General features: G+C 43.4%; 1 protein-coding gene across 3 annotated transcripts in view; it reads right to left on the reverse strand.

Moving 5' to 3' along the window:
* Positions 1–202: 202 nt before the first annotated feature.
* CCDC138 (coiled-coil domain containing 138) overlaps positions 203–16262 on the reverse strand; it is a 79156-nt gene continuing 63096 nt past the window's right edge. For all 3 annotated transcript variants that reach the window (XM_088445967.1, XM_088445965.1, XM_088445966.1), the window contains exons 11-15: positions 9376–9492; positions 8455–8632; positions 7632–7808; positions 1288–1426; positions 203–676 (exon numbers count right to left, since the gene is read on the reverse strand). In XM_088445967.1, the coding sequence (XP_088302093.1) occupies positions 505–676; positions 1288–1426; positions 7632–7808; positions 8455–8632; positions 9376–9492 (783 nt within the window). In that variant the 3' untranslated portion in view covers positions 203–504. The remainder of the gene's footprint in view (positions 677–1287; positions 1427–7631; positions 7809–8454; positions 8633–9375; positions 9493–16262) is intronic.

A 16262-nucleotide genomic window follows, 5' to 3' on the forward strand; every position in this document is an offset into this window, starting at 1 on the left:
GATTTAACCACCTGTGCTCAACCATGGATCTCTCTAAAACCTGAACTGTTGGGGTGTCATGAGGACCGCATTTGGGAACACTGTACATAATTATGAATGGTAATCAGTTTGACCCACTGTAAACAGTAGACCTAAAAAATATGTCTTGCAAAAGGTTTTCATTTTTAATTTATTGTTAAATATTGTTAAATAAAACATCAAATATAATTAATAACCACTTTACAATATACAGAAGAATTCAGACTGACAGGTACTGGCTATGGTCAACAATTTTCAGGTTTTGGTTCAATACAAAAATAAACATTAAAAAAAAACAAAACACACAATTCAAGCACGTACTACCAAAGTAAAAGAACTTTATAACAAATGTGACAAACTACTACAATAAAATAATTTGTAATTTAAAAAAAAATTAAATTGTAAACACTGTTACATTACTAATATGCACATCCTTACTAGAAACTGAACAAAACTAAACAGGAAAGGCTCATATAACAACATTAGTCAATGATTGATGCCGACACTGGGTGAAAGGGTTTTGGTCTTTGCAAAACCCAAATGGAAAAGAATAGAGTTCAAATTAATGACCAGAAATGCGTGATCTGGGTTTGTTGTTCTCTGCATTTCTTGGATCACTTGAGGAATGTTAAACATGTCAAAAAGCTTCTTATTGCTCCTGCAAAACATAAAACATGTAAGTTTTTTTCATATGTTCAACATGTAATTGGCAAAATTAAAAGATGGGTGCTAACTTTGGAGGCCACAGATTGATACATTAGGTCTCTGCAGATGCAGCCTTGTGGATTGTCTATCAAACATGTAATGGGTCAAGTAGTGGCCCAAATACATACCAAATGCTTGTTACACAAGATTCTCCAATAGCAACAGCAGCATTCAGAAAGAGGTAGAGGAGGGTTGAGAACAACACAGTAGTACTCTCACCTGTTACTGTAGTGCCAAGTTAGCTATAATGGCAGTTTTGATCTACATTGTAAGATGTCAATATGTGGAGAAAGTATAATTAATATGATGAAATGTGTAAAAAAAAAAAGGCGATTTAGAAAACGATTTAAAAATATTTAACATACATCATGCAGTGTCAAAGACATGTTATTCATACTCTGAGGGTGCACCTCTTTTCTAAAAACTGCAACATTATTTTAGTGGATTCTCCTGTGCTATTGTTTTCTTTCCCATTACCCACCTTTCCTCTCTTTCCCTTATATAACATACATCATGCAGTGCCAACAACTATATGTTATTAAGCATAGATTTTACAAATCTTACCGGACTTTGGAGAGCTTTTGCAGAACGATGCTTAGTTTTTCCAGTATTTGAACATCTACTTTAGGATCTTTAAGTAACGCAGCACAAGTCCTGAAAAATGATTCAGTGCTACAGTACTCCAGGAATGGCTGCAAGAATCCTGCAAAATACAAAAGTTGTGTAACAATGCAAATCCTACCAGCTTGTGTATTGCGGATAAAATTTCTCCACCAAAGGTCTCTATCAGGAGTGTATGTAAATTATCTGACTGGACTAAAAGATGCTACATTGTAAGAAGACTGTATTGCACAGTTTTCCAGTATACAGTATGAGGGATATATTTATATGTTTTCAGGGATTATTGCCAAGAGGTGTTGGGACACTGCTGCTATGTCTGTCACTGCATGCTCTTACAATATATATGTGTATATGTACAGGTAACACCTGAGCAAATGAAGGATACACAGTCTATTGTACAATACAGACCCCTCTCTGATTTCCAGCATAAGCCCATACCCTCCTTCAATCCTGATGCCCATGATAAAATCCAGGTATACGATTTTCCAATATATAAAACACGGACCTTTGTTTGATCCAGTTAAATTCCGAGTCCCCCTCTGATATCCACAATAAAATACAGCCATCCTAACTGAATTCCAATATAAAGTACAGCGCTCTCTGACGTCCAGTATACAATGCAGATATCCCTTATTTTATAAAAAGATCTAGAAATACACACACAAAAGTCTGAAACATATTTCACAGAGTTATGACCCTGGAAGTAGATAATTTTACATCCAGTCTATGGGGGAATTCAATTACACTCTGTGAATTACAGCAGGTAATAACAGGAGGTAGCCTCGGGTTTAACGCCCAGGACTATTCAATTAGCCTCCCGTATTCGCCCGACTGCCTTGTTAACATACATTAAACACATGCATTAACACGGGATCCGTGATAAGTTCACAGACCTGTGCGTTAACTGGCAGTTATAACCCGATAACTGCACAATTAACAGGCATTTAGTTTCGGGTCTCAGGAGACCTGAATAGAAATCCCCAATAAGTGGATAATTGAATACGAGTCGGCAATCAATTAGCACCTGTTCAGTTAACGGGGATAAATGAATATCGCCCTATATGTCTATTAAAAGAACCACAATGAAAGTCTGTGACTGGTAATAAATGTCAATAGGTAATACTCCCTAGCCAATAATCATTCCAATAACCATTCCAGAATTATCTATGGTATATAATAACAGCAGTGTCACAAGTACTATGTTTATAATCCAATGTGTGCCCTAATCACAGTAACCACAATGTTTCCAGTATGTGTTTAGAGAGCTAATAATCTGTTAAACTTTAGCACTACTACAGCTAATGAGAAATTATAATCATAACTAGCCTGATCTCTAAGAATATTAGTTGGGTGAACCACGGATGCAGAGATTAACCTTTGCGTTATAAACTTGATGCTGGGTATATCGCACCCTTCACATGCTGGACTTGTATGGTAGAAACGGATAGATACATCATGTATGAATGTGACATCATGTGATGACTAGTTATTAGACTCATACATTTTGGGACACATTTACAACAAAAACCTATTGATTGGAGAATATTAACCCTTTAAATAGAACACAGTATATAACACATGGATCAATACACCATGAGAAATGGGGCCAGATGTGAATTGGTTAAAGATTATCAATCCAAATAGATACATATTGTAGTGATATCCCAATATCAGTCCTATAGTAATGGGGAGAGTACACTGAAACTGTCGAGGATATCCTGAAGGATACAAGGATATCACCAAATTGGATGAATTTTGATTACATAGGAGAAGTGATAGTAATACATTCATTTGAATAACAGCATCCTGTCATAACAATTATTGGATATGAAAGTAACATTATAAAGATCCATGAGTTGGCCCAATATTTTAGATACATGTTGGTATTGTTTTATACAAATAGCACTTTAATACACTTTGCACTTTATATTTCGCTGGCTATAATATTTTAATTGATGAATTAAAAGTTAATTTTTATTGTATTTAAATTTTTTTTCTTGGATCACCACAATTGAAATTCTTTAAATAAAATGATGTGAATTAAGAATTATCCTTGAGTGCTCCGTCTTGGAACACTGCTTCTTTTTGTACATATGTATCAATCTGTTCCTGGGTGCACCCCCCTATAGTAACGATAATACTTCAAATTTAATTGGGGTAGGAAATGATACTATAAGGGGTAAATTTACTAAAGTGAGAGTTTTTAGAAGTGAGTTTTAAAAGTGATGTTGCCCAGAGCAACCAAACAGATTCTACTTAACATTTATCTAGCACCTTCTAGAAGATAATATCTGGAATCTGATTGGTTGCTATGGGCAACATCACTTTTAAAACTCACTTCTAAAAATTCTCACTTTAGTAAATTTACCCCTAAGTGTCTGTGCGGACGACTGTAAGTTCTATGTTTATAATGCGTCTTTTGAACATATTGTACATGGCACGGTTATTAGCCAGCTGAGTGAAGTACAAGCATTTGGCAGTGACTGTAGTATATATTAGCACAAACACAGATAGAGCAAACTAAAGCTGCTCAACCACTCAACAGGCCCATTTGATTGCTATGGAGTCCACCCACATAACTGGATCAGTCCACATTATGGGATCCAAATTTGAAATACACATCTTGTGTGGCAGTCGTACTAAACCACTGACATGCATAGTGTATGGGAGGCATTACTAAGATTTAATAATCTCCCTCTGCTGTAACAATGCAATACTTAGGAAAGCTAGGAAGAAGTCATAGCAGTGACCCGTATTTCAGTCATCTTTTCTTTATATCCAGAATAAGACACACAGTCACCATGAGGTAACCTTTTTATAAACTAGATTTTCTTAGTTTACATACGTTTTCTATCTATACACAATGTTGTTTAGTTTCCACTGGCAGCAGATCACACAAATGATAGGAATAATAAAGTGCAAGTTTTTGGAGAGTTTTCTCCAAAAACTAATGATCTGCAATTACAAAAGTCACACGGAGCTCTGTTTTCCTGTAATCTTCATATAACTATTCATCTCCAGATGCTGAAAGACAGCAATCAATAGAGGGAGTATGGAGCAGGATGGCAGAGTACTGTACCGGCTTATTGCCATACATATTTCAAGTGTTTCATTTTCTACCTAGTGACTATGTTTTAGACAACATTACAACTTATGAAACACAGTATTATTAGGTACATAATTTATGTCCATTCTATATTGGTATTTTAACATGCACGGGCATTGAAAGGGGATGGGTACGGGATGCTGGTGCTTGGGATCCCGGCGGTCAGAATCCCGACGCCGGCAACCCAACAGGATAAGGGTACAGACACCTGTCAGTAGGAATCCTAACCCTCCCTCCCCAGTGCCTGAACCTAACCCCCACCCTCCCCTAGTGCCTAACCCTAACGTTAACCCTCCCCCTAACCTCGCTACTTACCTTCGGGATTCTGGTGGTCGGGATGCCAGCGCCAGGATTCTGACGGGTGTCGGGATTCTGGAGCCAGCATTAATACCACCGGAATCCCTGCGGTCAGGATATTGACCACATCCCATTGAAAGTGGGCGTCTTAGGGCTTACACATTCCAATATCCGCTGCGGACCCCTGTAAGTACATCCAGGATGATACTTAAAATGTGTGTGTATCTCCCCCAAACACGGGTCATTTCGGGGGGATATCCCGCAAATGTTCCTTGATAAATAGGCCCCTCTGGGAGGAGGGAAAATTACAAGAGAGAAGAAAGTTTTGATGTCCCAAATCTACTTTAGGTAGATTTGGGACATCCATGCTGAATTAGCAGAGACAGTTGCTAGAAGACGCTATCTGTGCAATCAGGCTCCCACCCCAACATTCCACTAAGGGCCTAATTCAGACCCGCTCACTAGATGCAGCCGCTTGCTCCCAGCATATGGAAATTCAGCTAAGTGAAATCAAGGCATCCGCTCGCACAGCAAGACATAAGCATGCCCACTATGTCTTGGCGAGCGATCACTTTGTGTTTATAGACGCCCACCCGCCTGTCTTTAGTCATCTCCAGGAAGTATATACAACCATCGGAACATCGGAAACCATCGGATCTGACCGCAGCACTTGCGGAAAACTGTACTCTACCGCAAGCACTGTGAGCAGTTCAGTGTAAAAATCAACCAGGTGACGTGTACTATGATGCTGCCGGTTAATTATGCACGCCTCTGAAACGGCGTTGAAACACTCAGGCAGGCTTGCGTCCGCAACTCCACTCCCCCGTTACTACTGCCCTGCCCGTTACCACCCACAAACGGCCTCTCCTGTCACTCATTCCACTGGACAGTCATGGCAGAGTGAGCGAGCACATTCCGATCGCTTGTACTAGTTTGCGCACGCACACTGCGAACTACACGCATGTGCACATTAGCGAACATCGTCTGCAACAAGCGGCCGCTTGCCATGGCTGCCATCAGAAACTGTAGGGCCCAGGACTGACAAAATAGCCAGGGCCCCCCCGTTATTAAATCCAGTGCTCTGCCTAGCTTTTATTCCACGCTTCACTCCCCCACCCCTGATTATTAGATCCAGTGCTCTGCCATGCTCTGTTATTCCGCACTTCACTCCTCCCCCGGTTATTAAATCCAGTGCTCTGCCCAGTCTGCCCAGCTCGTTTTCCCCACTTCACTCCCCCCCCCCCCCTCCCCGGTTATTAAAACCAGTGCTCTGCCCAGCTCTTTTATTCCCCGCTTCGCTCCCCCACCCCTGATTATTAAATCCAGTGCTCTGCCCAGTCTGCCCAGCTCGTTTTCCCCACTTCACTCCCCCCCACCTCCCCGGTTATTAAAACCAGTGTTCTGCCCAGCTCTTTTTCAGTACTTTACTCCCCGCAACCCCAACCCTTATTAAATCCAGTGCTCTGCCCAACTCTTTTTCCCCACTTCACTCCGCCCCCCTTATTAGATTCAGTGCTCTGCGAGTCTGCCCAGCTTTTTTTCCTCCCTGCCCTGCCCGCTGTGCACCGCTTTTTACCACTTACCTTGTTTCCTTGAAGAAGGCGCCAAGTTGTTTCTTCTGGCATCCTCTCTCCTTCTTCCCCAGCAGACGCTGCTCCTCACGCGCCGGGGCTCCTCCGAACTCTGCCTATAGCAGTGCGGCATGACGTCACGCGCGCCAATCCCAGAACAAACTTTATTGAACATGGGGCCGGCGGCGGCGGGTGTCTTGTAGGCTGGACTGGAGGAGCAGCACAAGCGGGCCCTGGCTGCCTCCTCCAATGGGGAACTTGGTCAGAGGCGATGACGGGTGGTAGCAATGGTATCCCCTTTTCCACTGGTCAAAGGGCCAGTGCGGGCTGCAAGCTTTACTGTGGCAGATGGTAGGAGCGGGTGGGTGGCCCGGTGGGTGCCACCCCCCCTTCAGCCAGGGTCCGGGCCCGGGACTCCAGTCCTGGTAGTCCCCCATGATGGCAACACTGCCGCTAGCTAGCGAGCGGCTCTGAATCAGGCCCAGTGTCACTGACTGAGAGAAGATAAAGTGAGTCAGGCAACTAAAAGAAAAATATAATAAGAGGATGTGGACATTAGCTTGCCACGCATGGAGCCACTTTGTACCATGTGATTACAGAAGCTGACTACTAATGTAGGTGCATTCCCTATTTAACTTTTTGGTGAAAATATTACACTGGGGCTGACTGAGTCGGCCGCGTCGTGTTTATGCCGCTACAAAACCCTTCCCTGGTGCACATCTCTGCGTTCCGAATAAGCAAGGACTGAAACTCCCACCGTCAGCTCCTGTAGATGCTGAAATACAGATTGGTGTGCCTTTAGATGCCCCACTGGTCGCACCATCAAAACTTGCACCTGCCCTCACTGTTTGAGAATGGCCTCCAAAGTGAGCGGCTCAGAGTCTCTGTACGCAACCACTGTCAGCATCACACCTGCAACACTTTAATAAGATGCAGCATCTCTGTGCGTCTTCTGGCCACCCCCATTACTTCCCGGTCACCGTACAGGAATGACTCTTGCTTTTCCGACACCGTGGGGTATATTTACTAATGTTAAAGTTTCAGTTTTGTGTGATTTCACATTCGATTTGCATTTGGTTTTCATTAGATTTTGCCTTAGGAGATTTACTATTGGCAAAATCGAATGTCAAATCGAACATAAAACCGAATCCCAGTCAAAACCTCCTGGTTTTGGTCGGATTGTTCACAAAGCCGTGTAATGGATAGGCCCCTTTATGGTTCCATTATTTTGACAGATATTAGAATGTTAAAATGTATCAATTTTATAAATTTGAATTTTCGCTACAAGTATATGTTATCACTTGTGTACTTACTGGTCTCCATCGAAAGCTGCAGTAAAATGTCAAGGACACTGGAAATAAGCCCTCGGTTTGAGACATGTAAAAGATGTACAACAGTTGGCACAGCCTGATATTCCATGAAAAGGGATCTTCCTTCATCAGATTTCAGGTCCATGCAAAGGGAATCCAATGCCTGAGCAAGGTAATCCACTGAAAACACAAATCATAGAAGTGTGCCATGTTTCGATTTACATGTCAATATGGTACAGTATATGAAGTAAAAATAAATATTAGGGCCATACACACAAAAGTGTGTAAAGAACATGCACAAAGTGTTGAGCAAGCAAGTCTTAAGCTGGGTACACATTAGTACACAAAACGATATAGTGTATACACACTATATGCAATCTTCTAAACAAACGAATGATATATCTTGCATTGTTTGGTGGTTAAATCGTTAACTAAATAATGTTAGCATATTGCCTGGTCGTCCGGTAGTGCGGGAAATCGTTAACGAGATTGTCAGATTGAGATGCATGTAGGGGCGACCTGAAGATGCAATGGAGGACGCTGCGGGAGCGCGCATAGTGCGTACTCACTTGACAATTTGTCGTTCCGATCCGTCGGAATCGGCCAAGACGTTAAAAAAATAAATTGTCTAATGTGTACCCAGCTTTATACTGGTGCACAAAAGGTTTCGTTTCAGACTAGGGTGTACAATTGCAGCATTACTTCCAATCATGCATTTATTGTTTGAAAAAACTGTGGTGTCCGTTTTCATATTCTACTAATTTTTGATTCCTGAAACAATTAACAAAGTAGGTAATGTTATTTAGGCTAGAGTGATAAACCTCACCTTGCGTTACAGTTTTTAGTATGACTAAAGTTGATATGAATCTCAGTGGTAAGTTGTTGCTTTTGAAGAAGGCTACAGATCTTGGCTTATTTGATATGGCAGTTTCTTCTGTAGATTGATACACTACTCCTTTATAAGTTTCATCACCCAGACGCCGCAAGGTCGAGGTCATAGTAGCCTGTGGTTATGAAAAACATAAGGATATAAGAGAAGATGTCTTAAATAGGGAATCTGTATTATTTACCGCAAGACCCATGCCCGGCAGTTGGAATCCCAACAGCGGCATCCTGGCAGAGAAGGAAATCCTGATCGTCCAAGGTAAGTATTGTCTAACCTAATTTTACCCCCTAAACCCTAACCCTCCCTTAGGGGTGCCTAACCCTAACCTTCCCCCCCAGTGCCTAACTCTAATCCCCCCTCTAAGTGCCTAAACCTAACCCCTCCTCTGCCTAAACCTAAGTTCCCGGTGGGGCGCCTAACCCTAACCCCCCCGTCCCCTAGCCTAAACCTAACCTCCCGGGGGGTGCCTAACCCTAATTCCCAACCGGGAATCCTAAACCTAACCCTACCCTCCCATGGCTATGCGCGCTCGGTGTCCCTTCGATCGGGATGCCGGGCGCCGGTCTCCCGGCGTTGGTAAAATGACAGTTGTCTAGATTTAGACGCCTGTCATTTAACCCTCGCAGTGATAAATCAGTCGGGAAGCCGGCTGTCGGGATTAGGTCCGCCGGCTTCCCGACTGCATACCCTTAAATAATGTTGTTCCAGTATATAAAATGCTCATAACACAAAACTATTATGTGAACTTAGCAAAGCTGTTGTTGTCAGAACCTGTATTTTGTTTACTTATGGATATTTTTTCTTCAATCTCTGCTAACAATGGCTCAAAGCAATACAAATACAGAAGAGTAAAAATGTAACCTGTGTTCCACTTTCAAGTTGCCTCAATGTCCAATATGTGAACCTCATGAATGATAAATGCAGTTTACTGCTGACCAGTGACATCCATTCAAACTGCTCTACAATAATAGGCAGGACCTGGAAAGAGACAGCAAGAAATATTCAGACTTTAAAGCCAAACTCTAAGACCCAGATTAAATACGTTGTTTGGTAAAACAAAATACACTCCTATGCCCCAGCTTTTCCCAGAAATGTACAACAGTCAGAATTTCGGAAAGTTATTTTACAGATCAACAGCTCTACTTAGACAGCTAAGGGATTCTAGAAGAACTTTGTACCCCTGGCCATACTTATACATCTGATTATGTGGCCAAATGCTGAATGATAGTATCTAGTACCAATTAAACAATACATGCCTACATGGTCATGTTTCAGAAATCTATTTAAACAGGGACAAATGTTTATTGCCTCTTTATTTCCTAGTTGGCTGAGTACCCCACCTGCAGTTAAGAACATTAAAAAGTGGGAGGCACATATAGAAACCGTTGTAATTCCTACACCGTTCACCAGATTTGGATGTAATTACCCTCAAATTAAATCTGAAAGTCTGCAGTTAAAGCACATCTTGTTTGTTTCATTTCAAAGCCATTGTGGTGGTGATATATTAAAATCCTGTCAATGTCCCAATATTTATGCACCTGACTGTATACACACTAGGGTTAATTTTTGACAGAAACCAATTAATCTACTACTAGTATGTTTTTGGATTTTGGGAGGAAATCAAAGCAAGGAGAGAACATATAAACTTCACACAGTTAGGGCCTTGGTGGGAACCGAACCCAAGACCTCACTGCTGTGGGCAGGGACGGACTGGGGCTGCTGATCAGCCCGAGCAGTCCTCCTGGCATGCGCCTGCATAAGGGGTGTGGCATCGTCACAAAGGGGATGTAGTTACGTTTCATGGGGGTGTACTGCGAGTCACGGGGACCTGGACTCGTAGCACGCCCCCGTTTTTCAGTATACCTACTGAGCAGTGCGCCGGGAGGCAGAGCTGCTCGGCCAGGGTTTAACACCGGACTGGCCCATCTGGCCATCTCTACGATCTGAGGAGTCACAGAAAGGCCAAAAGGCAGAGCTTGAAATTGGTAATGTTGCTGTAGTATAGCAAACTGGAGATATTGTTGAGGAGAAGGAGCTATAGGTACATGTAGGTAAGCGTCTTGAATGTCCAGACACCTCAAAGTCCCCAGGCTTCATAGCCAGGACAATAGAGCGGAGGGTTTCCATACGAAACCTGGGTACCCTGATAAACCTGTTCAGAGACCTGAAATTGAGGCTAGGCCAATGAGAGCCATTGGGCTTCTGAACTAAGAAGAGAGTAGAATAACAGACCTTCCCTCGTTGTGAGGAGGGGACCGGAATTATTACTCCTGAGAGCAGTAAGGACTAAATGGCCTTTTGGAGCAGCAGGGCCTTGCTTATGTCCGATGGAGGTTCTGTGCAAAAGATCTACTGGGGGGCCTCAGGAAGGAGAGGGCGTATCCGTGGGAGACCACTTCTCTTACCCAGGCGTCTGATGTGGTCTGACGCCAGAACTGGGCGATTTGAAGAAGTCGGCTTCACAGGGAGAGGTCCGCCCAGTCAAGCTGAAGGCTTTTCCTCAGGTTTGGTAGGTGGACATCTAGTAGCCCAGGTCTGTTTGCTCCTAGGCTTTTCCTTGAAGACGAAAGGATGACATCTGAGGTTTCGCATTATATGCAGAGGGCAAGAACGCCATCTTGGAAGCTGCCAAGATAGTCACAATTTTGTCCAATTCTGGGCCAAACAGGATATCTCCAGAATAAGGTAGAGACTCCAGTGCCTTTTTAGCGTCCGAATCTGCCTTCCATGAGAGGAGCCACACAATACGGAGGGCTACTACGGAAGTGGCAGATGCTTTGGAAGCTAGAAGAGCAGTATCCAGAGCTGCTTCATCTAAATAGAAGTCTGCATCTTTAATGTGAGATATGTAGGACAGCTGTTCCCTCCAAGCATCAAAGGGAAATGTATCTTCTAGGGCCTCTGCCCAGCTCTAAATGGCTTTTGCCAGCCAGGCCATAGCTCTAGCAGGACGAGTAATGGCTCATGTAAGAGAGTATATAGATTTTAGACAAGCATCCATCCTTCTATACGTAGTCTCCTTCAAGGAGGTTGCAGTATTGATAGGCAAGGTAGCATTCTTAACCGGACGTATCACGTGGGAATCTGCTGGGGGAAACTTCCATTTCATGCAATCAGTAGCTGTAAGAGGGTAAAAGGAACTTAAACATTTAGGCAGCTGAAATCCTTTACTGGGCATATTCCATGCCCCACTCATATGATCAGATAGCGGATCAGATTGAGGAAACTCTGGCAAAACTACCTTTTGTCGCTTAAATAGTGTCTCTTTTGTCTTAGGAGTGGGTTCGGTCTCTTCTATTTAAAGGATAGATTTTACAGCTCTCATAAGTGCAGGTATATTCAACTTGGAGGGGGGCTCCTCCTCCCCTGATCAGAATGAGAGAGATCTGTGTCTTCGGCCTCCTCAGATGAGAAATCAGAATCTGATAACTGGGTGGACTGGGAAGATAACACAGCACGCTTAGTAGGTTTACTAGGTAAGGGTCTCTCCTTTTGCAGCTTTTGTTGAAAAGCTGTAGAGGTACTAACCAGACTCTGCACTGAGGTAGAAAAGCATCTACCCATGGGGGAGGCAAAGGATTTGCAGGAAGTACCTGTTTGTGGCCATCCCATAAGGGGGAGCTACCACAGGGGCCGCTAGGTAGTCCACAATTTTTGCCAGAACCTGTGAAAAAGTAGCCCAGGGTGGGTCCTGAGGAGAGGACACTGGGGCTGATGGACCCGATGCAGTATAACAAGATGCACAAAGACCATCCTGAATGAGGTCCTCTGAAGCTATGCCTGCTGAGCAGGACTTGCAATACACCAGAGTGGGAGCAGCAGGCTGCTTGTTATTCTTGCCTCTACCAGACATAGCTGCAAGAATAATGTAATACACAATCTGGCACAGTGCAGTGAGCAACTCAGATGTATTTGCAATATGGCATAGTGTAGTGCGCAACCGAGATACAGTATACTGTATGCCAGTGTTTCCCAACCTCGGCCCTCAAGGCACACTAACAGTCCAGGTTTTAGTAATATGCATGCCTGAGCACAGGCGGTTAAATCAAAATAACTGCAATATTAATTAATACACTTGTGCTCAAGTATGGCTATCCTTAAAAACTGGACTGTTAGTGTGCCTTGAGGACCGTGGTTGGGAACCCCTGCTGTATGCGATAGCCCTCAGAAATATAGGGAAATGTGAGCAGTGTTGTCTTAACAGCAGTGTGGGCCCTGGGCAAAGCAATGCACTGGGGCCCGTACTCACCCATTCACAGAAAAAAAATTAAATGGTCAATAAAATTAAACCACCTGCATGCCCATCAGACCTCCCACACATGCAGAGAGACTCTGTCTGACTGGTCTGAAGCTGGCGGATGAAGTGAAACTGGGATTGAGGTGAGTACTAGTCACCAGGGGGGGGATGGAGTGGGGGAGGTTAGATCAGAATATAGTGCACCAGTGGCCTCCTTATAAAAATATCACAAATTTACCAACTGGTCGCGGATGCAGGGGGGTGGGTCGGCGGGCCCCTACAAGCTTCAGGCCCTTGGGCAACTGCCCAACAAGCCCAATGGAAGAGATGGCCCTGAATGTGAGGTACAATGAACCCCCTATACCTTAGTTTTGCCAGGGTTAAGGTGGAATAAAGAAAAGGTATAAGCTGACAATAATAGGAAAAAAGAAAGACAGCAGCGCTAGCATAAATCACATACAATGCAGAATATGCAATATAACTGCAGTGGGCACTAAAATCAACTACACAGACCGCAGTGGCTGGTAGGATATAGCGCTGTATAAACCTGGCCCTTGGGAGAAGGCTACAAGGAGACCGGACCCAGAGTTCCCGGAGACCTGAATGCAGAAAATGGCTGCCGTGAGTGTCAGAGGGGGCGGAGGGTGAGGGAGGACCAGCAAGACGCTTGAATGGCGCCCTGAGCTGGGGGTGGGACAGCAGAGAGAGCGCCTTCTCCCCTATGTTGACATTAACCACCGGGTCCCCTGGCTTTAATTAAGCCCTGCGCCAGTGCTTATAATGCCCTGGTGGTCTAGTGGAGTCCCGGACGAACCGATGTCTACATCAGCGCCTCCGGTCTGTCTCCTGAGACCATAGGCAAGACTGCGCCCAGTAGAGCAGACATCCAAAGGACCGTCTTGTGCTGCTGCTCAGTAGTAAAATAAATTAAAATAAAGGTAAATCATAAAAATGGTGATCCAGCTCGTGCCGGACACCAACGAAACTGAGTTGCCCTCAGGCTGTGGGCGGGGTATAGGGGGAAGTACCGAAGCATCCTGGGATTGGAAAAGCTTTGCTGTTGGTGTCCGGTCCTCCAAGTCCCACCTACACCCCATTGTCTCCCCTATGAAGCCCTATGGACCCTGAAGAAATGTGATTTACAGCCTAAACCTGTAGCATGTGAAGCTGTGTTTTTTTCCTATATAAAGTGTGGTGCGTGCCCCATTTACAATCATATTATTGTGGATGCACATAGACTGAGATTTCTTTCCCTGTGACAAGTTCGGATGCACCGCAAATGATAAAACTTCTTTACGTGAGTGCATGCTGCATTTATGAGTATATATAGATTTCCTAGTCATAAGTGGGCTACAATAGATGTCCTAGCACTATATACCAGCAATGAACTTAGTAAGGGTATATTTTGAAGTAATGAGTCTGTATATGAAGCGCAACAGACTTTGGCGTGAAAAAAACAACGGCTGCTGCATCGTAGCAAAATAATGGCCGGAACTCACTCCCTGAAGATACAACAAATGGCCCGAGTGCCCTCTGCGATGAACAGTAGATAGAGAGATGCAAAGGACAGTGGTACTCACGGAGCGTGCAAGTAATGCGAAGATAGGCTGCGAAGCTCTAGATCACAGTCAATGTTTCAGTTTATTATAAACTTTTGTCAGGTCCTGACAAAGCTGGTCTGCACCGAAACAGCCGTCGGGCCACTGCTCTGCAAGATTGCTGATTATACACTTTATGATGAGTTCCCCCTGATACCTACATATGGATAAGTGTACCATTTTCTTGATGTATACATCATGTTATACCTGCCTATTTGATATTTTTGACTAGAAAAAAAATGTCCCCCAGCACACTGCAATAGACCACCAATAACACGGGTAGACACGCCTTGACACACTCCGGTGCTTAAACATATCTTTGCAAATACTGTAAATGCAACAAAGATCTCTGGATTTCTATTACCATGTATTATTCAGGTCTTATTGCTGGTCTATTGCAGTGTGCTGGGGCACATTTTTTCTTATTTTGTTGTCTAGATTAAACGCTTCCCTTTCATGCACCTGTGAAAGACTATTAAGTTATTATTACATTTTATTTATAGGGCGCCACAAGTGGTCCGCAGCGCCGTACATACAGTAAAGGGTACACATAACAATACATTACAATACAGTAACCAAAATATAAACAGAACACAAGTAACAATTAGCAACATAATTCTCCATACATAGTACAGCTCTGAAGGTGAAGGCTGTCATAGAAGTGCTAGAGAAGAAGGCTGTGAGACAGTGGGGAGGAGGACCCTGCTCCTAGGAGCTTACAATCTAGGGGAGAGGGGAGACAGACAGATGACATGAGTGTATAGAGGGGGACCTGAGTGCAGGAAGTAAGCAAGGTAGAGATGGCTGAGGCGGGAGGGACAGAGACCTGGTAACATGGTTATGTGGTTTAAGGGTATGGTTTGGTGAACAGGTGGGTTTTCAGCGCACGTTTGAAGCTCTGCAAGGTCGGGGAGAGCTTGATCGAGCGAGGAAGCTCATTCCAGTGAAGGGGGGCTGCACGGGCAAAATCTTGGACACGCGCATGAGATGAAGTAACCAGGGTGAAGGAGAGGTAACAGTCATTGGCAGACCGGAGTGAGCAGGAGGGAGTGTGTAAGGAGATGAGGTTGGATATGTAGGGAGCAGTAGAATTAGAGAGGGCCTTGTATGTGAATGGGAGCCAGTGCAGGTTTGGCAGAGGGGAGCAGCAGAAGTGGAACGCCAGGAGAGGAAGATAAGTCTAGCTGCAGCATTGAGAACAGACTGGAGGGGGCAAGAAGACAATGTGGGAGGCCAGTAAGGAGAAGGTTGTGGTAGTCAAGCCGAGAAATGATTAATGAATGAATAATCAGTTGATCTGAGCAACCACTATTTTAGATTACTATTTAATATTTTTATATGATACATACCAGAGATGTTTTAAATTTGACTGGTTGATATAAAGAAATTTAGCATTTATCACACTCAGTGATGTGCTGGCTTTTTTGGTAAACCTGGAAATTTTTAATGTGTCGTGCTCTCCACATTTTGTACTTGGTTTTGAATGCTGCTTGTCCAAGTTACATAAGACAGGTTGAGTCTCCCATATCTAAAATGCTTGGCCAGGGGTATTTTGCATGTCGGAATATTCCGTATTTAGGAATATTTGCATACCATAATGAAATATCTTGGCAATGGGAACCAAATCTAATCACAGAATGTATTTATGTGTTATATACACCTTATACACACAGCCTGCAGGTAACTTTATACAGTATTATCAATAATATTGTGGCTTAAACAAAGTTTGTGTACATACATGAAATTCATTTATGTTATATATACACCACATACACAAAGCCTGAAGGTATTTTTATACAATATTTTTAATAATTTTGTTCCTAAAACAAAGTTTGTGTACATGAAACCATCAAAAAGCAAAAGGTTTTCCGATCTCAGTCATGCACAAAAAATAAATCTGTATTTCGGAATAT

Source organism: Taudactylus pleione, unplaced genomic scaffold (assembly GCF_031769625.1).
Source record: "Taudactylus pleione unplaced genomic scaffold, aTauple2 ptg000391l, whole genome shotgun sequence".
NCBI lineage: Eukaryota > Metazoa > Chordata > Amphibia > Anura > Myobatrachidae > Taudactylus > Taudactylus pleione.